At 36.1% G+C, this 26,047-nt stretch overlaps 1 protein-coding gene across 6 annotated transcripts in view; it reads left to right on the forward strand.

The window, feature by feature from the left end:
- The window catches only part of FTO (FTO alpha-ketoglutarate dependent dioxygenase), a 260,515-nt gene that overhangs the window by 31,470 nt on the left and 202,998 nt on the right, over positions 1–26,047 (forward strand). For all 6 annotated transcript variants that reach the window (XM_080364733.1, XM_080364730.1, XM_080364731.1 and 3 more), the window contains exons 2-3: positions 15,359–15,436; positions 20,835–21,495. In XM_080364733.1, the coding sequence (XP_080220859.1) occupies positions 15,359–15,436; positions 20,835–21,495 (739 nt within the window). The remainder of the gene's footprint in view (positions 1–15,358; positions 15,437–20,834; positions 21,496–26,047) is intronic.

The following is a 26,047-nucleotide window of genomic DNA, read 5'->3' on the forward strand; positions in this document are numbered from 1 at the left end:
CTAACAAGCTAATCCTAAGTTACTCGTTTAAATCCTTTTGCTTTCTAACACAACTGCTGGTAGATAAAATGAAATATTCTTGTAAAAGCAATAAAATCACAGATTCTTAAAAGCTTGGACAATAATACAATTCAGTGATCGTCAAATTTGGGCTTTTTTTTTTATTTTTTAATCACTATGGTAAACAGAAACAGGGGTTATAGTTGGTTTTTGCTGTCAGTATTGCCTGTGTTCTGTTGTGGACACTGCGGTTCCAGAAGTGTTGTACCATTGTTCATTGCTTCGTACCAGCACATCTTTCCTCCAGTCTTCTGGGTTAAGCTTTCCAAGATGCGATAGCAGTGAAAGTACTCCAGGAAGTGCAAGTACTTTCTTTGAAGCTGGAAGTGTAATTTGAGAAGCCACGAGCAGAATTCTTTATGATGTGTAAGGAGCAAGATTGTCCTCCTTATTTATTTGCTGTTTAAAGTAGGGGCAATATTGATCCTTGTGGCAGCAGTTTAGGTCCGAAGGTGAGGTGCAGATTAAGACATCTAATGTATATTTGCAGTAGAGGTTTCCAAACTTACAGTGTTGCTTCCCACTCACTGAGTGAAGCTTTTCCCAGCTGGATTTCTAAGGGCTTTTTAGTCCTGCAGTATCTAAGCACTTTACATGGTAACCATTTGCCTAATACAGAAGAAGGTTTAACCCACAGGGTTGTGTTGTCTTAATCGAACCGTCAAGGTGAGAATTTTAACTTCAGAATCTTCTTTCGTTACATCTCATTTCAGTGTTTTTTTGATGCAGATCCATAAATGAAGAAGATTCTTTGTTCATCGTATAATCTTCAAGGTCCAAAGCCTGTAATATTCAGGATCTATGCATGTGCAAAACCTCATTAAAATCTTGTATTTTGATTTCACTGTTTTTGGAGTAAGATAATTACATTAGACAAACTTTCTGCAAGTATAGTTCTGTTGCAGTCTGTATACTGTCACCATGTTTAAAATCTGCTATTCCTCATCTTCATTTTTCTCCCTCACAGTTATCCTTGCTGCCTCAGAATTTGGAGACGTTATTTTTAAAGCAATCTCTAAACACCTTTCTTTAAATGTTGTGGTAGAGGTTATATTTCAATCAGAACAGTCATTTAGTGTCTTCCTGTAGTAGTAAGTCTGCCTTGTGGGGATTTTAGATTTTTTTTCAGATTTTGTTTCCTTGTTCCATAGTATGCAGTTCAAAAATGTACCCTAGAATATATTAGTTTCGTTGAGCTTAATAAAGCTAAGAATATGAAATTCAGAGTCATGAGGCGCTTGAAGTGGCAATTTAATGCCAGTAACAGGAAGCAGCTTTGTTGAGGGTGGTTTTCTACTGAAGTCAGTACTATGTTGCTATCCATGTCATGATGATAGATGTGGGGGTCAGATGGAGAATTTTTATTTTATTCATCTATATGTCCATAAATAAATGGTGTCTATGTGCTAAAATGGCTAGTGAACACAAAGACTTCTGCTTGCCTTTTCCTGTAAAAAATCTTGCGAAATAAAAATGCAGAGTAATATCAGGGTATATGTTAGCATCTTTTTTGCAATCTATGCTTTTAACTTGATCTAAGCATGTAAATTTATAATTTTTTTTTTTTTTTTGCATCGGTGGACAATTGTGCTGGCATTTAATACACACCAATTTATATTCAGCACAAAATATTTCAGCTTCTTCACAGCTTTTCTTGGGCTAGGTTGCACTGCAGAGTTTAGTTTGTATCAATGTAAACATTCAACATAAACATTCAATGTAAACATCAGCTGGAGCACAGCAGCAGGGTAAGGGAGGTGTGAAATGGCTGTAATCCCCATTGCAGTGATAATAAATATGGTGGCAGAAGTATATAAAGTATCAAAATGCAAACAAGGAACGAATGTACAAAGTTTACGGTTTCCGAAACACTTCCTCAAGCTGCCGAAGCACTCCAGATAAAAATAATAAATAAAGCCCATTCAAATGGGGAAAAAATATTTTGAAAATTATTAAGTTGATGGAATATTTTCCTAAAATCAATATCTGAGCTACCTTGTGCATAGTATAGGCTTAAAAATATATCAGGGTTTGTCCTTTCCTGCAAGGCTTTCTGCTGTTTGTTTGTTTTCATTTTCTTTTCTTTTCTTTTCTTTTTTTTTTTTTTTTTTTTTTTTACTGTAAGAGCAGGCTGTAATAAAAACATATGTAGCACTTTATCAGCTATTTAAGGAAGCGTATGTTTTAGTTATAAAGGGGAGGAGTTTGTCTCGTCATGACCTCTCTTTGTCTTCTCTTGGCAAAGAGTGAGGTTTCTCGTCCGTACTGTGTGGACTCTGCACTTGAGCTGAATTAGCTTTTGAACTTTTCATGTACCGTAAATCTTAAGAGACAATAAAGTTAAAGTGCACGTCACTAGGTGGCACTGAAACCTCGTTGTATGCCAAGTACAGTCCTGAGCTCTTCATCTGCGCTACCAGAGCCGCCTGGATTTGTAAGTGTCAGGGAAATTGTTTTATTGTTAAAGGGCATAGTGTAATATATTCATCTCCATCCAAGGCAGCCATTTAATGCCCTGGAACACGCCCTCTCACAGCTCTAGCCTGTTGACTATGCTTATTTGGTGTAATAATTAGCAGAATTTCTCACTAACAGCGGTACTTACTAACACCTCACATTTTCCTCTGTGTTTTTGTACGTGATGGATTGTGCATTCTGTGAATAAAGTTAAGCGGGTCACAGCCTAAGCCCTGTACAACACAGCTATTTTCTGCACAATAGTTTTGAATAGATATATATTAACTCCTTTTTAATCCCTGCGGTGTGTAATGCAAATAAATTTAAGTCTTTTTGTAACAGACTATTGAAAACTTGCAAGCACAGAACAGTTAACTTGTCAAGGTAAAGAACAAAAGAAATTGAACAAGGAGCTATAAAATATTAGAGTACACTGTCTTTTAACAACATGCTTTAGAAGCCTGTTGTAATGCTTTATGAAGTTTGCTGCATACTCATATGCATGCTAAAGGTGATCTTTCTGCTGTCACGATGTTTAAACAGTTACTCTGCTTACTATGAAAATACAGGTGGGAAGCTCGTTAAACACCTCTTGCTATTTTTTTTGCACTTTACTGGCTGGAAATGAGTAAGTATGTTAAAAGTTTTTCTGGTGGAAAGGAAAAGAAAAGGTCCTTGAGTAAATGCTGTGGTAGGGATCCCTGTTGTGGTTCTTTCCAAATGCAGTGACAAGGACAGATGGAGTTAAGGGTTCCCAAAAGTATTGGGTAAAAGGGGTTTGGGTTTGGTTTATTTTTTAGTTAAGCTCCTAAGTAAAAATCTAATTAAGTCCTATATAATGAATTAATGCAAATAACAGTGATTTGAGGCATTTGTCATATGGAAGCCCAGCTCTCCATGGAGACCATCAAACCTTTGTCACTTCTAGTTCAGTGGGAATTGCAGCATACGTAGTGCTAAACGCTGGTCATAAGCTCCTGCAGTTGTCTGATAGTAGTTAATTTTAAAATCCTCCCTTCCTTTTTTTTTTTTTTAAGCTGACATTGTTCATTCTTTTTTCAACCAACCCTTCTTGAATTCTAGTTACCACTGAAGACTCCATGGTAGAAGGGGAAGTAATACAGCATGTTAAGCCAGCAAATGAGAACAAAGGTGGCTCTGGCAGCTTTCTCTTAATGTCAGTTCCTTGCCCTCAGCCTCCCTTATTAATGCATCTGAGCTGCTGTCACTCAGATGCTTTTACCACAGACATGCATACTACGTGTCAAAAAAGGTGGCCTAGATTTTTGAATGTCAGGTTGAGAGTACCCCAACATAGAAAACCACCGTATCGAATGATAAAATGGTTGACTCCAGTTGTTGTAGACATTCTGAAGGAAATTTATTTGTTTTTGATTTTGACATACCCGCTGAGGAAGCCAGAGGTTAGAATTTTAAGGCGTCCACAGTATTTTCATTTGGACAGGGACTTTCCTGTGTGCATTTAAATTTACCATAGTTCAGACCAGTCCTTCTCTTTGTCAAGTTGTACGTCCACATTAGGATTTTTCTGGGTGTGCATATCTCTTTTTAATAAAGGGGTTTTACCTCTCTTCACCATCCCTGTTCCTTCCCCTGTGCTGATTTCCCTGTGGGCTTTTTGATGATGTTCTTATTTAACATATGCAAATATTTACTTAAATAGTCAAGAGACTATTTGATGCTTTTTCTTTATTGGGTCATTTCATGGATTCAGTTTTGAATGTTACCACACAGTTGATATAACGTGTCTGTATTTTCCTATCAGCCTTGTACAGCTTTAGTATCTGTTACTGATCAGTATGGCAGTCTCTCTTCCTTTGTTTAGACGAGGAATCCAAACTGTTCTAGAATGAATTAGTACTCTTTGTAGGAATTGTTTATTAAATTTGGTAATAGGAATATGCAGTAGTGTAAGTCTAGGTTTGTTTGGTTGAGGGTTTTTTGCTTTTTTGTTTTTCAGCAGAAGGGAGCAGGTAGGACAAAGGAGAGTTGTGTTGAAATCTGGAATGGTTCTCTCTCTGCCAGCCTCTTTTTTTTTTTTTTTTTTTTCACCTTCAGAAAACCAGCCTGTATTTGAGAATAGCATGGAGAGGTAAGAGATGATTTTTTAAAAGCCTTGTCACTACTGTACTACTTCACAAATACAAAGTGCGGACATTTATAGTAGCATGACTATCTGGATTCATAGATCAGTTAGGGATATAAGTGTGTGGGGAGAAAGGACAGACAAAAGTTTCCCTGGACAGATGTACACAGAAGAGTTAAGAAATAATTTCTGTGTGTGCCCCTTTTAGTGGAGTAGTGCTGCTCTGCAGAATTATACACGTCATCACTGCAACTGAAGGAAAAAGTTAACAAGAAATAAGGTCTGTATATGCAAGTAATTAAAATGAAAACTGGAGATTAACTTGCAAATCTTTGCAAGAGTTATGGTTGCTTTATTAAAACAGCATTATTTGAAAAAGTAACAGGCCTTAAGTTTGGTCGACAAACGTATTCTTAAACAAAATGTTGATTTGCATTACGAAATTTGCCTGGGTTTGGCACAAAGGAAATGACTTAACAGATGTACTTTCATAGCAAATCGGTGCTCTCTTGTATTTTACCCTAAGCTTATTCTTTAAATTATGCTAAGTAAGTTGAAGAGTGAAAGAAAATTGAGTAGTCCATACTTTAGCTGTAGTTCTTAAACCTTATGATGTTACTGTAAATGTTCCAAGTACCATGAAATACAGATCTTGACAAACTCTTGTCTCAGTTTGTGTGAGTTGTGAGGCAGAAGAGAATTTCTAACACCAGCTTTAGGACTTCAGTAAAATATATTCTTATAGAAGTAGACCAGGGTGTCTGGATTCAGTGGGTGACTGGTGAAGTGATGAATCACAACCAAAGTGAGGAATAAGATGCATCACACTTTCAGTCCGTGTGGCTCTGCTGTCGCCAGTTGATTTGGTTAGGCTGTATGTGCAGTACTTCATGAGGAAATATGGATGACTCATTGTAGTCTGCTGGTCTAAACAGTTTGGGAACCACTGAACCAAAATGTATCATTTAGCAAAAACATCCAAACTTGCTATAAAAAAGAATTCCCACAAGGGAGAGTTCATCTCATAAAGTGGTGATCTCCTCCGATGGTTAATTATCCTTTCTTTTAAATTGTGCTCCCTGATTCTGGTCTGAACTTGCCTAACCTTCTTCAGACCCTGACTTTTGCTAATCGTTGTCTGCCAACTTAAATGTTAAATGTCAGCTTTCTGTTCCCCGTGTGGCCTATTCCAGAGGCTGTGAACGAAACAAAGCCTTCCAGCTAAACAAAACAAACTAAGTTTGAATTCTTCACTGCATTTGCATTGTTCACAATGATTTTTTTCTTTACTTTTTGTTACAAAAAAAACCCACACCCTCTTCTTTCAGGAAACCACATATAGCAATATCCTTCTTGAACTTAGATGTCAAAATTCAACAATGTTTCGTTAGTAGTTGTCTTACTATGAAGTTGAGGCAACAACTACAGTTTATAGGTTTTCTGAGTGAGTGTTGTTATTATTTGTTCAATGGCATAGTTTATGCAAAATTAGGAAATTATTATAAGTACTAAACAATGTCCATGCTTTTATTACACAGATTACTCTTATAAATGTACAAAATGTTACAAATGGCACTTTTTGCCACTGAATAATCTTGTACAAATATCGATACATAAGTTTCAATTTCCCATCTTGTGCATAATGTGATTTGTAACTTCTATGTCCTTGAAAATAATTGTAGAAAATGGTGCAACTGTATTAACACTTGTACTCCTGTGTAGCTTCAAAAAAACCACCTTGATGGTTGTGCTGTTTTGGAAATTGACAATTTGTATGACACCCAGTTTGTTGTAACTATGATAACAAATCAGTGATGGTTGCCTTTAAATTGTTTTGGGGAGAGGAGGGGGAGTTGCACAAAGCTTCTGCTCAAAGGCTCCTCTAGTGTGAGAAATGTTTTAAGGAAAATCTGTGTTTATCATGTCCTTGAAAAGGACAAATCACAGAGATTGAAGAGCAGAGGCAGGAAGCATGGTGCTGCTTCTGCAGCTGAACCCCGGGGGACCTAGCATACCCCTTCCTTCTGTGTGTTCTGTCTGCAGTGGTTTTGTTAATTGTGGCATATATTCTCAAGAATTATCTTGTAAATACCTCCTTTAAAATACATCGGCTCTGTATCTGTTATGTGACTAACACAGAAGTGTTCCTGGAATGCATTTCCTTTTATCTTTAAGTCTTTCAACCACCTTCCTGTCTTTTTATTCCACAGTGAAGAATACAGCTAAATAATCAGATATGATGCCTTGGAAGGCTGTAAAGGTCTTCAAATTTTGCCAAGTTTTTTTGTAAGTGCTTTTATACTTTCATAGTACTTATTGTGCTAATAAAATCTCTAGGAAATGATTTAGTTCAATATAAAATATCAAGAGTCAACAATTTTGTAATGGCCTACGAAGATGTTCAAATGCTTTGTAATGGGCATGACAGTTACAGTATGTGAAATTTAATGCTCTAGCTCCTTATTGATCTTCTGTGTAGCCGATTGCATGGCACATGCATTTGCACTTAGCACCTGCTCTTTCTACATTAACACCATCTTCAGCAGTGTTATCAAGGGGACTTTGGAAACCATGCTTGATGCTAAACTGAAATATTTAAGGAAATATCTTTTTTTTTTTTTCAAGTATCCATTTTCTTTTTACTTTACTTTTTGACTGCTGTTTCTTCTGGGTGATGCTTTAACACTTAAAATTCTCTCCCCCCCCCCCCCACAGTTTTTAAAGTATCCTTATTACACATTGGATACTTCTACCATTACTTATCAAAATATATGTCCAGACCAGGAATTCTGCAAGGCTCATTATTTTCTGGAAATGATGAAAAGCTGCAAGAAAATTAATTGCATCTTTGATCTTGCTAGCGGTTCTGAAAAACTATTAGTGTGACCTGCTTGTGTGTGTGTTTGCAAGTTGTCTGTCTGCATCTACAAAAGTTACAAGCCTGTCGCAAAGGTTTTGAATCTGCATCTCAAGCAGTGCCAGCCCTTGGTTTTCATTCTGGAGGTCCTCGGGTGGCTCATTCTCTGGTTGCTGGTCAGTATGTGTGCTCTTCTTTTGCTACACTCCTTGGATATTATACCCTAGTGAAGGCTATACAGTTCCACATTGCACATATGCAATGCTTCCCAAAATGTTGCGGTGATTCCCAATGCTTCTTTCTGTTTTCTTGGGTTGTTCCAGGAGAAACAGCACCACATCGGTGCATTTCCCATTCACAAGCATAGCATCAGCTCCTAAGGGTGCACAGCTCTAGGGCCCTACGTACTGGCAATAGCCTTCAGTAGAAGCTAGGCAACATCGATAACTTCTTAGTGCTATTAGAACGTGAGAGGTCTACAGACAAAAATGCCAAATGTATCCTTTCAACATCAACCCTTGTTATAATCTGTGGGTTTAGTTCATCTGTTTTCAGTCTTTATTGAGTGTTTTCCCTGTTAAAGGATTGGTGCTTAGTGTTTTGCAACTGGTCAAACACTCTTGGTATCTTGGGACAGGGTATTTAGAGGTATTTTTTCTATATCATGCAGCATCAGTTATTGGCAACAGTCATTAAAGTTTCTGTCTGCTAATTTTTAGGAGGTGAGCTGGGTAAGAACTGCTTGATGAAGAAATCTAGTTTCTCAGCAACTATTGGCCATTTCTCAGTGAAACTATGCAAAGAATGACATGCAGGAATGGCCTGGTGTCCTTATCTATTCCTTGTGAGTCAAAACATGTTTATCTGAAAGTATCCACTGTGTTAAGCATTCTCTTAGGTGCGTGTATGCTCTTGTGTCCGTATGTATAAGATGAAAACTGAAAGACCAAGTTTCAATCAGATCTCCCGGTTTTATTTTTGAATGAAGTTTGAATACTCTCACCTAATACAGGCGATCCATTTACCAACTGGTACCTGCTGGAAGAGGATGCACAAATGATAGAAGGAACAAGAAATGGACATTGTCGTCAAGATGCTTGCAGTGGTAGTAGAAGTTTATTGACAGTTATGCTGGGGAGGCTTAGGGGTGTTTAGCCATCAAAAAGTGGCTGTTTGAACTATTTATCTTCTCAAATTTTTATTACGGTTACTTAAAGTGCTAATCCATGTGTGACAAATGCACACTAAACTGGGTAAGAAAATTGCCAGTTCTGTTGCATTAAGAGTTCCTGTAGGTTGAAACAACAATTAAGGGGCTGTTAACACGTCAGGGTGGGGAGAGAGGGAGTACTGGTAGCAAAGACATTTTTCACACATTGCAAAGCTGCTTCAGTGCATAAATTAACTCTTAGTTCAGTTACATCGGTCAAGTATGTTGTGCATACGCGTGACTGATCTCTGTGTGTGTGTGAACCAAAATCTGGGCCTGTTGATCTATGAGAAAGGGTAAAAGAGACTGAAATTAGTTAGCAAAGCCAAACAGTACCTTTGCAGGACGGTATATCAAACAGTCTTTTAGACAACTGCTCAGTCAGAAATACTGATGTTAGGCCTGAGGTCTTTGCATCACAGTAGATTGTTCATTATGTAATTTTTTTCATGATTGGATCACTTGAACTGCATCTTGCTACTTCTGTAACTGCACTGGTTTGTTCAGTGGGAGAGCAAGACGCACAATAACCAGCATATTTTATCATAGTATAGTTAGGAAATGCATTTATAGGCTATTAAATAGTATTAGAGAGTCATAGTTAATTTATATAGAAGAAGAATAATGCAAGTTTCTGTCCTTAAAATGAAAATGGTTTTGGCATATGGTATTAGGGTGGGGGGAGCTGTAGTATACAAAGTATGGTTCAGTGTGGTCATATGCCTGCCAGTATTTTTGACAAGGCTGGATTACAGAAAGATTGTAGCACAGACAAGGCTTTTGGTAAGACCTGAGTGTAATGAAGGGTAACCTGGAAATACAACTTTCTCATGTGAGTAAATGGTGCTGTAAAATTGACCGGTCCCTTAAGATCTTTTAATGAGCGGAGTTTACAGAAATAATTTGAAGAAAAAAAAAAAATCTGAAATCTAATATATGTGATAATGGAGAAATGAAAGCTGTAATAGTGCATTTAGAATGTATTTTTTATTACTCTAGGTTCATTTCTGACATAACTGGTTTTAGTGAGCCAGTTGAATGATCTTGGTTGCTATGAAGTTTTAATAGCTAACACTTGGAAAGCCTTGTAGTTTAAACAAATGTCAACTTTAAAAATCACATTCCTTCCTTAAGAAACTATCCAAAAGTTAATGTGTCATTTTTTAAAAAAATAAATTTTAAAATCTGAGAAAGAATATTAGGAGGTAAGATTGTGGAAGTTCCTGTAAAGTCATGGCTTTTTTGTAGATGGGCTCTTAGTATCGTGTCACAAAATTTTTACTGTATAAAGTATTTAATCTTCTTCCTCTACAAAGCCATTGAGCTCTCACTTCATAGCACTAGCCCTTTTCTTCATGCATGACTTGAAAGAAATCCATATTTTATTATAGTTGATTAAAAAAAAAAAAAAAGGATGAAAGGGAAACACAGGCCCTAATGTACATTCTTATGTGGGGAAGAAGCTAATAGGAAGGAGGGATTTTTGGAAAACCAAAGATTTGCATCTGAACTTGTGATTCAGATGTTTCCTTCATGACAGTATGCATTCCCAGAGTGCCTTGCTAAACCAGTTAAGCTTTTGGAAAACAAAAGACTATTGGGAAAAACAGTATTGGAGATGGAGATGATACTTTCTTCTGTTTTGAATAGATACTTTTTTGTTTGTTAGGAGCTGCCCCAGAAGTTTCTGCAAACACATTGGATTGCATTGCAAACAAAAACTTCAGTGTTTTATTAGTTCTGGTCACAAGTCAGTGTTCTCAAAAGTGTGAAAACTGCAACGGGTGGTTAGCAAAGCTTTTAGGACAAAAGAATTGGCCAGTGTTCAAAGGACTTCTAATGTAAGGAGTTAAGGCAGAAGGGCTTTTGTAGGCTGCGAGTGGAGACGATGTTTCAAAGCTACTAGGCCTTCCTTTTGGACTCTCACCCCTCGTAACAGATATTGTTCCCTCCTTTAGCCTCAGGAAGATTATTTGTCAAGATCTAAACATGAGATAGGTAAAATGTTCAGCTTTCTGCTACCTTTCTTTGCTGTAAGATTGCTGGGCTGGAGGGGAGTAAAAATGAGGAGCATTTTCAATCTTTATTAAAAAAAATTAAATAAAAAAAAGATCACTGACCCAATGAAAACAAGGCAATGTTAGGTGGGACTTTAGGTCGCTGTAAGGTGAGGCAGGTAGTGAATCAGAAAATTCAATTATTTTGCGGGGAAGAGTGTATATGAGTACGTCAAATTGTTTCGCTGGTTGTGCTGTTTTCTCTGCATCGGGCAAGCACCTGCTTGCCCAAAGAGTCCAGCCGGTTCTCACCCATTAAAAATGATTATTCCCTAGTGTGGTGTGTATATGAAATATTTGTAACTAAGAAATATCCAAGACTTGTTAAAATAGGAGGTTAAATGCAATGGTGGGATATTCAGTTTTTGCTTGAATTATCGTCTTTCATGTGTCTTTTTTTATAGCGTTTCTGTGTAATGCTGATTGTAAGGTGAAAGTAAGGAATCAATGGCTGGGAAAAAAAGGTTGCTTGCATCCCCTCAGATGTCAGGAACATGCCTGTTAGAAGCTTCAGATTGCTGTCTTTCCTGAAAAAAAAATATAAAAATTAGGCAATAATCAGATAGACTTTTCCGGAACAGTAACAGTCATGGGTTTTGGCAATCTACTAGTTTGAATAAAGTATAGATTTTTAACTGCTCGTCAGAGTGAGTTCTTGTATAACTAAAACCTAACATCCTTAAATGTTTCATAGGCACTGTTTTATCCCTCCATGTCTTGGGCTTGTGTGACTGGCTTTTTACACCTGTATGGGATGCTGCTCCAGGTCCAGAGAGATTACTTGGTGTAGTGAAGCTGACATTTTCCCCGTTTCAGGAGGAATGCTGGGCAGCAAACAGGGTTATCTTTTTAGAGGTGAATACAACTTTTATTGAGTTAAGTCTCCCTTGTGTTAACAAATGCAATTTCTTCAATAAACTCTTCAGTGTGTTTTATGCTAAGTACTGGGGAGGGAAAGCAAACTTGCTTCTTAATGTTTTCACTGGTTTTACATGTTAAATTGTTGTGATGGTGCAGCCTTAGATTTGTTGTCAGAACTACTTTCAGTAATATTTCAATGTGGCTTCGGTAAAATTAGGTTTTTATAATATGTTGTTTCAGCCAAGACAACAACCTGTGAATTGGAAAATGGCTATTGTCTTCTGACTTGTTTGATGATGAAACTAAGTGGGAATTCTATGTTGGAAAGTCTAAGGCCTTCACAAGCCCTTATAGCCTAGATATTGAACTTTTGTCTTACAATTAAGAGAGAAATAAAACCTTTTGAGAATGTTATTGACACCCTGCAGGGAAATATGTCAACTGCAAAAATTTTCACACTGTCAGAAAATGCCATTAAGTCCCATCTTTCCCTTATACCACTTAATTTGAAAATAACAGACCATGTGTCTGTAACATAACTACATTTTGTCTTGTGACTTTGACGTGCATTAGCTGTGTTTCTGTTACTTCTGCTGTGTAACATACAATGCAGTACTGCTATTGCCACAAAGAAACTTAGAAAAAATAAAAATACTGTGTATAGTGATTGAGAGATTCCAGTTATGACTATTCCACTTGCTGAATTTTACAACCAACAATCTCATTAATAAACCCTTCTATTACTAATAAATGAGCAGAGATTGTTAATGTCTGCAGGAAGTTCATCACACACTCTAAAACTGAGCATTGATGCATTAGGTCTTCATTCCAGTTATCAGTCTCAGATATAATTGATCCATTAACACTTACAGCAGCCTACAAAATAAGGTATTTGCAGATACTTTCTCCTTTCTAGGTCCTAGTACAACACTTATCAAGGTTTCTTGACCAGTGCACAGTGCGTGATGGCATTATAAGTATGGTGCATGTAAGATTGTCTTTCACATATTAGCATCGCTAATATATACATAAAAACCACATTACTTTTTAAAGTGTAAGAAACGTAATACTGGTACCTGAATAAACTGTTATGCTTTTCATAATTTTTAAAATTTAAAAATCAGATGTAGAAGAATGCTTTTTAAGATGCCTGATACCTTCAAGTAAAAGCAATTTTTTAAAATGTTTTATTTAGGGGTTTAGGTGTTGGAAGAGTCTATGAGCAGTGTTTACGTAACAGTGCTTAGACTTACACATCAGCCAGTTGGTATAGCCAGATCTTCTTTTTTTTTTTTTTTTTTTTTTACTTTGTGGAGGTATTTGTGAGTAGCTTGATGTTTTTGACATCTGTGTGACAGCTTCTTGCATAAGAGATGAGCAATGTGTTATACCACCCAGCTGTGTGTATTAGTCTGTACATCAAGCTGAAGAGCGGCACTTAGCCAGATCTGACAATCAAATGTGAACTACTATTACCTATACACAAGAGCGCATTTTAATGCTGTGTGCTTTTTGCCAAGAGGCTGTTACTTGACAAAGAAATTGTTAGAATCTCTCTTCTTCCCACCTCTTTTTTTTTTTTCCCCCCACAGATATGAGTCCATGTTGATATATATATCTTTTTTCTGCAGTTAAATATGGTTTATCTTATAGACAACAAAGCCAATCTAATGTTGTCAGTGATTTCATGTAACAGAATTGTAGCAAGCTTTTTGTAATAGAGAAGTGTTATTGTTTTAGAATATGCAGCAAATTAGCATGTCATTTTCTGCCAAATTAATCTCTCATATTATGTGCTGTTTCACCAGTGACTTCATGTCAACATACCAACAACCTGTCCCCAAAGAAAACTAGGGACCAAGAGAAATTACATTGCTGGGTCATCAATTTCAGTGCTGCTCTTCTCAGTCTAGTTAAGAGTTGGCGATCATTAGATCGTGAGTGCGGAGATGAGTGAGAGCTACCTGCTCGTATTTTAATTTGACTGATCTGTTTGCTATAAACCTTCAAATCTTCTACACTTCCTTGTGATTTTAAGCCTCTGTCATCTTCCTTGATGCTTAACTCTGAATAAAGGAAATTCACTGTCACAGAATAAAATACACAGTAACACTTTTCATAATTCAACTTTCCTTGTTTATGTGTTTGCTGTAAGCCAGGAGTTAGTTACTACATATCATGTCTTCTTTTTTTTAAGTAGGATTGCCAGAGTAGGGAAGATCTGTTTTGACCTGTGTATGCAACCCAAAACATTATGAAAAGGGGAATTTGCAAGTGGGGGGAAAAAAAGTGCTTTTTTAACAGTGAATTATGTTGTCTTTAGAATAATCAATTTGCAGTGACATCTGGGTGATGAAATAGGAGGTTGTTCCCGTAGAACTTGGGTTTATGAAAGTGTTAGTGATACCTGGTTTTAACTTATTCTGTGTTTTCCTTTGTACCACTCCCTTACCATTCTTTTAAAAAATGTATTTCATTTCCATCTGGTCTTGTTCTTGCAACATAAAAGTATGGAGTGAGCTGAAACTTCAATTATTTCTTGTGACAGTGTTTATTTAGTTGAAAATATTGCAATAAAAATGAGAATTTGAATCCTGTTATCTGAAATATTTAAGCATTATGGCAGATGTAGTTTTATAATCTTTGAGTTGCATTTTTATTAGTAAATATTTGTTAATGATCAAAGTTTGTAAAGAAACCATCCTTGCAAGCTAAAAGAAAGAAGAAATAAAGGCAACAGTGTATTAATTTTCTAGGCCAGTGCTTCCACTGTGATGATTTTTACATTGTTATTTTGTACTTGCATCATGTTGACTTAGGGTTGAGTTAGACTGTGGATGGATAAATGTGGATGGACATGTCATGGGTTGGGATTGTTTGATTCCAAAATTCTGGTGGCATGTTTCGAGTCTCTTGTGCTTTCCAAATCTTTAGCTGCACATTTAATTGTATATTGCATACAAAAACTGTATGCTTATTAATAAAAATCTGAAAAGTGCAGTTTGGAGAAAAACAGGCTTTAATCTTAACAATTTCTTAGTGGTCGTGTTGACTAAACATTGGTGGAGATACTCTCAGTCTAAAACAGAAGGAAAAAGGGAGTTAAGAGAACAAGGGGGACAGAGAAAACTGGCTCTTCGCAGTCAGCTGGTTCGAAGTGCACTCCCAACATCCAACAAGGTTTCTGGCTGTCTGCTGGGATGGCAGGTCTTGAGGATGGCATTTTAAATGTTGTCAGGTTGTAGTGGCTTTGGTGTGCAGTAGATGATGTTTCCTTAATACACCATTTCAGTACTTTTTAGACTATGCTCAGTATTAAGGCTCATTGTGAATATTATTGAGCCATTTAATGGAGTATGAGCTTTGTACCCATTGGATCCACAAATTGAAGTAGAAAATAAAATGAAAAAAATTGCAGTTATTATCTAGTTATAAAGTAGGCATAGTTCTGAAGACCATTAGACAAAGGTAGATTTTCATCAGTGTAATAACAACTGATTATTTAAAAAAGAATTTAGGAGGAGAAACACTTAGGTACTCCGAAACTACTTAACCTGAATTACTGCTTTGTAAGTGGAAAAACTCCACTGATTATTTTTTTTTTTGCATCTTTTTTTCCATGTTTAATTTTCCAGAATTGAAGATAGTGAAAGAAATAATTGCATATGTTTGTATCTCTTTTAATACAACTGCTTTTCTACTTGGCTTTTAGTCTGATTTTCTGTTTCAATTTTGCTTCTCCAAAACAGAAAAAAAAGCTCCTTGAAGAACTTGGAGAGAATACACTTCCATATAAGACACCAGCCGATGATGATTTCCATCAGTTGGTAATGTATTTCTTTTAGCTGTACTTGTTTTAAATTAAAATGGTTGTTTGCACTGAACAACAAATAAATCTTTCTTCAAAGAGACACTGTGAAACCTGGTATGACAGAAGTATCCTGCTGGCTGATAGTGTACTTCCAGGTGGTGCAAAATAAGACCTTTAGAACTGGGATATTCAATAATGAAAACTTTTTAAACTTGGTTTATTTTTAGTATTTTGCCCTAAGTATCAGTCCTGAGTACCAAGTAAGATGTGTAATACTGAATCACAGTTTCCTATGCTTTGTTCAAATAATGTACATGTCACCATTCTTTTAAGGTTTTTTTGGTTTTGTTCTGACCTGTGAGGCGGCCTATTCTTTATAGCTCACCTTTGGCAAAATAGGGAAAATATTAATGTAGAAATTTGAAAATTTTTGGCTTAATTCTGCTTTCAAACACTAAGTGAGCCTTAAAACTTTATTTACAAGATGAACTGTGAAAACTGGAATGGGTGCCTCAAATGAAACCAAATAAAAATAGAAAAAAGTAGCCACATAGTAAACCAAATTAGTCTATGGAAGAATATATTGAAATTAATAAAATATCTATCTATCTTGGATCTTTATAGGTCAGCTCCAAAACATATGGCAAGAACTCTAAGTTCAATCAGATCAAATCGAAACACAGTTAAGATGGAAAGCATAAGAGGGGATCTTGTATTTTGAACAGCTACAGCAAGGGTGCTTACGTTATAGGCATGTCACCTTTCTTGTATTGATATATGGCTCAAAGTGTATATGGTAGCATGGAAATAGGTCTGATTCTTTCCTTGTAAGGATGAATTTCTCTTTTGCAGGATTCCAAGGCCAAGAAAAATTTAGTCCGCATCACACTATAGAAAAGGAAAGGTGCATTTCTGGGTCAGGTACCAGACCGACTCAGAAGCATGAAGTCAGACTGGTTTTGCCAGTGGGATTACAGTGGTGATATTGAGCGATTTGTATACTTCCCTCACCTTTCTCACTCATTTGGGTTGTAGGGTGCTCAGGGAAAGCATGGTTTTCTCTGTATTCTTACAGTGCTGAAGACAGTGGAAGTAAGGTCTTGACTGGCATCTTTAACAGCTCTAAGGATAATATGACAACACATAGCTTGCTGTTAACTATAAGAAGCACTTCTGTGGGTAAGGGCAAGGAAGAGTGTAGAAAGAGCCAAACAGAATGATTTTATTTTTTTTTTTCTTTACAAAAGAGAAAAACAAACCAAAACATTCTTTTCACTCTTAAACTAATGTTCAGGAAGCTCTTCCCCCTTTTGAGACTCAGGCAGCCTACTGTTTTCTGCTTCCTAGTCCTGTTACATCCCCTCCTGTTTGTTCTCTTATATCTGTTGCTGCCAAGAGCTGCTATGCATGGCGTCTTTTTCTTTTTCTCACCTCTGTAAATCCAAGTCTTGTGGAGCTGACGTGAAAAGAGAAGATGGAGCCATGGTTGCCCAAGTGATACCTCTTTTGCTTAGTATCTCTAACCCATAAATATAGAAGACAATGGGAACAAGATAAGCAGTGAAATCGGACCTGTTCAAGCCTTACGAGTTTAGATGCATTCTTTTTGCATCATATAGAATTATATGTTTTGCATAGTGTTTGTGTGCATGCTAAATCTTTTTATAAGTATAGGTGATATTCATAAGCATCACAGGCACCTTTTAAATTCTCATGGTGGTTATGAAATGTTACTGTAATCACTGCTGTAGATATTACAGCTTCAATGTACTACAGATGGGGAGGAAAAGAAGGGTGAGAGCTTGAAGACAACGAATTAACAAAATAAAATATCGCGTACAGTTTAGTTTTAGAGTCTTTCTTTCCTAGAGAGACCTGCCTTACTCCTTTAAGGATCCACCCCTTAGAAAGCAGTATTCTTTGAATGTGTTGAAAAGGTTGGGTAGGATGCAAGTAAAAAACTACGGTATCCTATCAGGTATGGAGAGGTATAGTCTGAACATAACTAAGAAACCATAGGCTGCAATAATGTAATGTTTAAAGTTATGAACAAGGAAAATTCTGTTAACAAAGGCAAATGACAAGTATCTGAAATACAGACTCTCATTTCACGATGTAAGTGGCAGTTTGCTTTTGAAGCGTCCTTATTGCTGATTTCTAACTTCATTTTATGTCTTGGATCAACCTGTAGGGTGATTCGGTGTGTTGAATACCACCATTAGAAGTGAAAGCACGTATATATTTAAAATCATGTGTGTAACACTCATATGAAGAATTAAGCATCAAATGTACTTTTTTTTTTTTTTTTTTTTTTTTTTGCCTGTGGTTGCCAGTAATGTACCCACTTCTTTTGGAGTGAACGATGAATTGACCTTTAATATTTGCTGTCAGTTACAACACTGAGTACATGATTACTCCCCCTTCCCCATCCCCCCAAAATAACAAGGTGTCCAGTGTGAACCCAGCGTTCACCCTGCGTTCTGATCCCTTAATGCTTTCCTTATGTAGGACATAGCACAACGGCTGGTTGGAGATTTAAAGAAGACCAAATGTTTTCATGTGATGTGTCGTGTCGGAAATGTGTTTCCGCTTCCTGATTTCTTCTGAGCTATCAGTGTGAGGTGTTTTTTTAAGGTAGAATCCTGAGTATACTGTGTAAAACATAATGAAAAAAATAGTTCTGAAGCATGTAATCTTAAAACAGGACCCTAAAGTAACACGCATCTGACTTGGCTGGCAATAAAATGTGGAAGACATTACCTCTGCAGTTCAGGAGGGGAATACAATGTTCTTACCTTTGTACAATCTGTGTGCTTCCTTTCTAGGGCATGTTTTCAGACATTTATTTGTTTCACGTTGTATTGTTATTTCCCTCCCTTCTTTTTGATATTTCACATGTGTGATTGCTGTCAGAAACTCAGTCTATTAAATGGTTTAAAAACATGTAGTAATAGTCACTTTTTAAAGATACTATAATAACATATGTAATTGATAATTGGTGAATCTGACGCGAATATGTTCAATATAGAGTTATTTAAAGATGTATGAAGATGGGATACTGCTATAGAACTGTTAGTGCTCTTTCTTTTATAAATATAATTTGCATAATGAAAGAAATCATGCAGTAATAATCTTTATGTCACCGTATATAATGTTGTGTCATTAAGTATGAAGGTGAAAGAATACTTATGATTCCCATCAACATAAACCCACACATCTGACTGCAGCCTATAGTTGTAATCCTTCACATTTGCAGCTACTGATTTCAGTAGTTACTCTTTGTATTTTTTCACTGTGCTCCTCAAAGGTTACAGATAGAGAGTGCTGATTGAAACAAAGGGGGCAGTTCAGGATCTCAAAAGGAATTGTTTCCGCCTTTTGGCAAGACCAGGCGAATTGCGTTTATCATATTCACTTCTTTTAATGAAAGCTGGGATCCAGTGTTCTGTGCTGGGGATTGTAGAGGGACTTTCAAACAGATATCTGGGATTGTTTTCAAGCTGTGGTATTTAAAGTTAACATGTAAATACTGTTGTCAGAAATTATTATTATCTGTAGATACTGTTACAAGGTTTTTTTCCCTCTGTCTAGGAAGCTAGTTTTTTTTTAAACCATTAGAGTGTATAAAGAAAGGGAGTTAGCTTCACTGTAAAAAATTCACAAGAAATGGTGGCAAGGTTTATCTATAAACTAAGATTTATTATGTGTAATCATTAGTTTTAAAATAGGCTTCCTTTCATGTTCCTCTTTTTAGTAGAAACAAACGATCCTACAAAGCCACCTCTTCACTGTTGTGGGATAACAATGTGTTATGATGCAGAAGTCTGTTTTTGTGCAGTAGAAAATGTGCATGCTGACTTTACGGCCTGGCTTATGTTTTTTAAATGCACCTTTTCTAGATTTTAAAATTAATTTCCTGAAAGGCGGGTTCAAGTCTGGCTTGGAAGTAGATAGTACCAGTAAAGTAGTTTTGCATTGTACCAGAAGGAGCCCACGGATGGATTGTAGGTCAGTGTGATGCTTTTGTGTTGGTGGTTTTTATTTGGTTTTTAAAAGCTCTTTGAAGGTAAGCTATTATTTAGTAAAGTTTTGAGACATCAGTTTTGTGCATCCATGTGCTCTTGCCCCATTGCCTAATGCCTTCAGATTTCAGTTTACCTTAATTATTTTCTTATTTCCCCACACCACCATCTATCTACCCTTTCCCCAGACAAGTGACTAATTTCTGGGCAAAAGGAAATAAGTGTAGTGAATAGTTCTGAGCTTCGCACATGCTAATTGATACCTGATAGACTCACATTACAGCCTTTCCCTTACTAAGGGCGCTAGTTTGCATCTGATTTATTTATTTATTTATTTATCTATTATTTTTAATGAAATGCGTAGGAACTTAGTCTATTTAAGAACTTATTCTCTAGCCTTTGTCCAGTTTGCCAAACAGTCTCAGCAGTAGCTAAAGCAGATTTACAGGCAACCAATAAAAGGTGTGATTGTGTGATACTCACTTCCTTAGAAAACCAGATTAACAGAATAAAATTATCCAAGCCTTCCTGGAGTGGGAGGCAGTATTTTGCATACAAAGCAAGATACTGCTGATTAGCAGTGTTATACCTTGCTGGGAGTTGTTGCCTCCACTCACTGCTGGATTCTGAACTCCAACTGGTACCAGAGCTGGTATGGTCAGAAGAGGATATGAGGAAAAAGGATATTTTAGGTGGGGAGATGAGGAAGAAAAGAAGTTTGGAAATTTTCTTTTACCTAAAAGGGGAACCTTTATATAAAATAGGAGAGCTAATTGGCACGCATTGAGGAATCTGAATATAGAAAGGACCACTATGTTGAGGACTGTTTTGAAGACAGACCTGCCAGTGCAGCAGAATGTTGACCATTTTTGAAAATGTACATTTTCATTTTGTTATTTTTGCTCGAATGTTGTTATAGAAAATTAATTCAGTTTACCATGTAGCCTTCTAGAATTCCATATATCAGAATGAAACAGGATGGTCTTTGCAGCCATTGCAAAAGGAGGAGTGGCTTTGCTAGTGTTTGATAATTCTGTTGTTTCTATACTTAAAGGTAGCATTATCTACAGATTCAACAGGGGAGCTTATATGTTCTATTGATTTCTGCCAGAATCTTCAATTTTATTTATTCATTTTGAGATTTGACCTGGAGGTACTCTCTGGCTACAGGCCACTGGTACATATCCACAGTTTGTGCAATATATTAGAATATGAAAGTAAAGTAACAAATACTGGCATCTATTTCTTCACCATATTCTAGACACATGCTTGATAACTTGTCAGCTTAGTTTTGTCTGTTCTTGAATGTATGAAATACTTTGGTTCCTATAAAAAGAATAATTCTTTTACTGTTTTTGTTGTTTGGTTGTTTTGTTTTTTTTTCTCCTTTAGTGGAAGACCAAATATTCCAACCTGGTTTTCAGAAAATCTGATACAGTACCTGAAGAGCTCCATCAAATGGTACAAGAAAGCTTTCTGACCTTGCGAAAACACGATTGTTTCTTTCAAGATCTTGTAAGGATCAAAGGAAAAGATTTTGTTACCCCAGTGTCTCGTATTTTAATTGGAAACCCAGGATGCACTTACAAATACTTGAACACAAGATTATTTACAGTTCCTTGGCCTACTGAAGGTTATGATATAAACTATTGCAATCCTCAGATACGTGATGCTTGTAATGCATTAATCAGACTTAATGACTACTTGCATATTGAAGCAGTCAAAGCATTACAAGAACAAAATTTGTTTGAGACAAAAGAAATTAAAGATACTACTAGACTAGATGGAGAGAAAAATTTTGCTACTTCTATTACAGAGACAGGGTCCATTTCAAAGGATCAAAGCAGTTGTTGTGTACCAGAGGATGACTACATAAGTCTAAAGAACAGAACAGCTTATAACTTGACTTTATTAAATTATATGGATCCGCTACAAATGCTGTACTTGAAACAAGAACCTTATTTTGGAATGGGGAACATGGCAGTGAGCTGGCATCATGACGAGAATCTGGTTAAAAGGTCAACGGTAGCTGTGTACAGTTACAGCTGTGAAGGTGAGTTCTGGGAGGTAGGAGTTGACTAGTGATAGAAATATCTTAAATCCTGGAAGCTCTCTTGTGCTTCCTTGGGTGTCCATGCATAAGCACACCTGCACGCTAGTCTGGATTTGTCATGTACTTCTGAATACATTGTGGTACTTCTTGTATCGAAGCCCTATCTTTATTTCTACTAAAAGCTGTACAAAATATACCTGTGTTTACTGCAGCTGGTTTATCAGTTGTTCTCTAAGTAGATTTAAAAAATGGTATGATTAACTTTCTTACTAAGAGCCAGGAAATCAAAAGCCATCAAATACCTATTTTGGATTGACACATGCATATTTTTCTGTCCTGTGAAATGTGTCATTGTAGTTGAGATCACAGTCTCTATTGTGTTATTTATCATATACAGACTTGCTTGTTCTTGGTGCTTATTTTACTACTCTTCTTTCTTTGGAAAGATCATTTTTAATTGGTTTTGTATAAAAGTATTGCTGTATTTACTTGGAAGCATATACGTTTTGTCTAGGCATGCTGTACTGCTAATGCATGTTTGGTGGAGGACTTGCCAACGTTTCTGTAAGTTGAGAAGGGTGGAAGTTTTCCATTAAAAGACCTGCTGTCTGACAGGCTTTGCAGGCTCTTAGTTCTTTAAAAACCATTTAAATGCAGTATTGGGGGAAAAAAAGTGTACTGGAAGAGTCATTAAATATTTCGTTTTTAGTTTAAAGTACCTTTCCTTTTTTTATCTTCATTTAAGAAACATGAGGATTTTCGTTTATTTTTTTCCTAACAATGAACAAACCCTTGAATATTTTTTTAATGGCTTCCAGTTTTGCAAACATAAGATTAGAATCTAGATGCTTGATTTGAATTTGCAAATGGTCCGTTATGTTTCGTAATTCACAACTGATTTTTGGTCCTTCCAAAAGTCCTTTGATGTTTGCTTCAAACGCGGGAAGAATTGATGTTGACTTTGGTAGGTTTTGGCTAAAGACTATAATGTAAAAACAATATCTTATGCTTTCATGTGCATTCTCTTGTTAGTTTTGAAACTATGGATCACTTTGTTACTTAATATTCAGCTGAAATCGTTATATTTACATTTTTCTGAACATAAAATATCAGCTAGCTCAGCAAACTGAATAGAAGAGATTCCCTGACCAGGACCAGTAGAAGTGTCTTTTTTTTCATAAGCTTTTTTCTGTCCTATTTTCCAAAGATGTTGATGTTTTATATCTGATAAATTTATTATGTTTCAGTAGTACTGTAGATAAATATTTTTCAGTAACATTTTACATTAAAAACATAACCATGAACTTGAAATAATAATAGTGTGCCTGAGATTTTATTATAATACATTTTAAAACTTTTTACTTGAACATAAAACTTGCTTGTGGAGGGGAAAAAATCAGTCCCTTTAAGTTTGGAGTGCTATAAATTAACGACAAAGAAAGCTGCTATGTTTATTCATAGCTTGTCATTTGATTTTGTTACTTCAAGTTCAGCAAGTTAAAATAGTATAATTTGTGCCTATATCTAAAACCACTGCAAATTCTATGCAAAATTTAATTGTCAAGGGTAGAAAGATGCATTTTATACATTTAGATGAAAAATTATTCTGATATTTATATGTAATTAATTTTTTTGCCACAAACAATTTTTTCCATACATTTATACTTAAGGGTTTATATTTTTTCCTGAAGGATTTAAAGATAGCCATGAAAACTTCAAAACGCTGAGAGCTTTCCAGTGAATAATTTGATTGTTCTGTCATTTATGTTTGCAGAAAAAATTAAAAATTACTACTTGGAATTTTTGTATCTTTGCAATGATTCCAAAAGTTTTTGATCAATTTGAAATTTGATTATGTATTGATGGGGGGAAGCTCTTAGCAGGAGGTGGCAATATTAAAAACTCAGTGTAGCTGGAGATAGTGTAAAAGACACTGTTTGGGGAAGAAAATTATTTATGAAGTCAGATCTAAATCTGAACAAAATTGAATTCTGCTTGATAGCTCTTGAGCGTGGCTGAAGTTGGTTTAATGAACTGTAGAGGGAGTTTAAGGTGCCTTGCGTGTCTCCCTGAGCATCACCGGCAAACGTCCTGTAGCCTACCTCAATGTGAAACCAGTTCACACATCTGTCTGTGTCCAGGTTGTGGTTGTCATTGCATATCCCTCAAGTGGAGCTGTATTTATAGTTGGCCTACTTACTCATAAATGGGAGGAAATGGAACTTGTTTATAGTTTATGAATACAGCATTGTAATTAAAGTGACAGTAAATACTTGTGTGTTGAAGTTTTCTACTCGGCATATCCAAAAGGAGTAAATAGTCTACTTGATTTTAGAGAAACAGATTGTCTTTTTTGCTCTTCTGATTTCCTGTTTATAGCTTTCAAATGCTGGTGGTTAAAAGCTTATCAGTGCTTATAATTCTTTCCAGTTGCGTATCACTTCAGTGTGTTGGTGGTTTCTGTGGTTCACAAAGATATTTCAACTCAAAATTATGTCAATATTTACTGTATCTCGTACCAAGCTCTCCATAACTGTGAAGCATGAGGACGCTCCACGTCTTTTTGAAGATCGTTGTTAAATCTTTGTAGAATTGTATCTTGACTCCTTTTCCCATTTGCCATAAATATATTTGCTTTTCATGCCAGTACCTTTTATTAATAGTTACTCCATTAATTCATTTAGTATTGAGTTAGTGCAAAACTCTCACTGTAGTGTATAATGACCATCACAGAATCATTACAGAATAGATAATAAAAAGAGTAGAGGTGGTCAGAATTTTTTTTTGATGAAACAATTTTTCCTTACAAAAGATGGCGATTACATAGATTAGTAATTTTCTGGAAGAAAACACTGATTCTGTGAGAAATTCAAACACAAATGAAGCATGTTGGGTTTTTGTTAAAAGTAGCTTGATTCTCTTTTCTGCTAGGTTTTGCACTCTTCCCCTCCCCCCAGTGCTCTATCCCTCAAATTCTCACTGCTCTCTTGGTACTGCAGACACTGAGGATCTGTGGCAGCCTGTAGCGTGGGAAACCTTGGGCTTCCAGAGCTTCATCGCTAGGACCAATCCATCCTGCCACAAATGCAGAATCCCCAGGTTTCCAGGGTTTGAACAGCAGAAGTCCTACGAGTCGAGTAACCTTACTGCACTATGGCAGCTGTTTGCTGGACTCGGGAGTTACCTAACCCGGGTTATATGGTTTTCTTTTTACTTTAATTTGCATTTTTATATCACTATTTGTTTGGTACCTACTTATTTGATTAAATAGTATTAAAACAGATACTGCTGTAAGTGAAACAACTTTATTTGCTTGTTTGCTTGTTCAGTGTTTGATGCCATAATGAAAAATTAATGTTTGAAACTTTGATCAGTATTAATTGGTGTAGAAGCAGTTTTTAATATGCTGGAAAAGAAATTTGAGAGCAAACATAAAGATACTGGAAGGAGCTGATACTCTAATTAGCCTCACTGTTTATGTTCTTGTTTCCAGTGTCAAACTGTTTCAAAGCAACTTCAAATGAGGTACATATCTAACAACAAAATAAGATAGACGTTTTGCCTAATGCTCATCTGAATAGTATTTGCTTTTATTTACATTAAAATAAAACACATTAGATTACACTAGGTTAAAAGTAGGTTATCAGGTGATGAGAATAGGCCCACGCAAAAATTGGGGAATTTTTCTTTTAATGTGTGCACTGCATGAAAGTGCATGAGTGGTAGTCATGGTTCATACGCAGAACTGAAGACATTAGGGAATGTGTGTTAAATTGTACTGTCACTAATGCTGTTTGGAAGTAATTTACTTTTTGGAATTTACCATGGAACAGGAATTCCAAATTTTGACCAATTTAGGATTTTTAATTAAAAATTAGCTTACAAATATCCTATCACATGAGAGCATTAAGGTAAAAACTTTTTTCAGGATTTCAATACGGTAAGCTAATAACTCATTTTTATTTCCTGCTCTATTTATGAAAGTGAACTGCAATCCAAACACTGGTGGAATAAGGGCATTTTCAAAAATTGGATTTTATCCATGAAAAATTCCTAATGAACAGTTTTCCCTCAGGTCTTTGTAAGTTTTGTAGGAAGTTTTATTGCTTAGCAGAGCACTAGTTGGTTCTAAAGATGTTCTTTGAAGTAAAGACTTGTTTCAGTTACCAACCTAAAGGAGATGGAAAATAATTTAGTCATGGGAAACATCCAACTTTCTTTTACCTGGATTTCCCACAAAGTGTGTTTGAGCTTAGATAAGTAGTTTTCTCTAGATTCTTTACCGTTTCTCATTTGTCATCTTGCTTAATGCCTACTTGCTCTGTAAATCTCCTGAAGTACTAAGCAACTGGCTCTGTTCACTGACAAGGTGATGCTGAAAGGTTTAACAAACCTGGTTGCAGTAAGGACTGATCATGGAGGAGCTGTTATGTTTGGGGGGTTTTGTAAAATGCTGTTTGGATTTTTTTACACTGTGATGTGTAATAAGAATAAAATAAAATGAAGCAATACCGTAGCACTAAAGCTGTTGTTGGCTATTTCAAGTCTACAG

Source organism: Falco punctatus (assembly GCF_963210335.1).
Source record: "Falco punctatus genome assembly, chromosome: 14".
NCBI lineage: Eukaryota > Metazoa > Chordata > Aves > Falconiformes > Falconidae > Falco > Falco punctatus.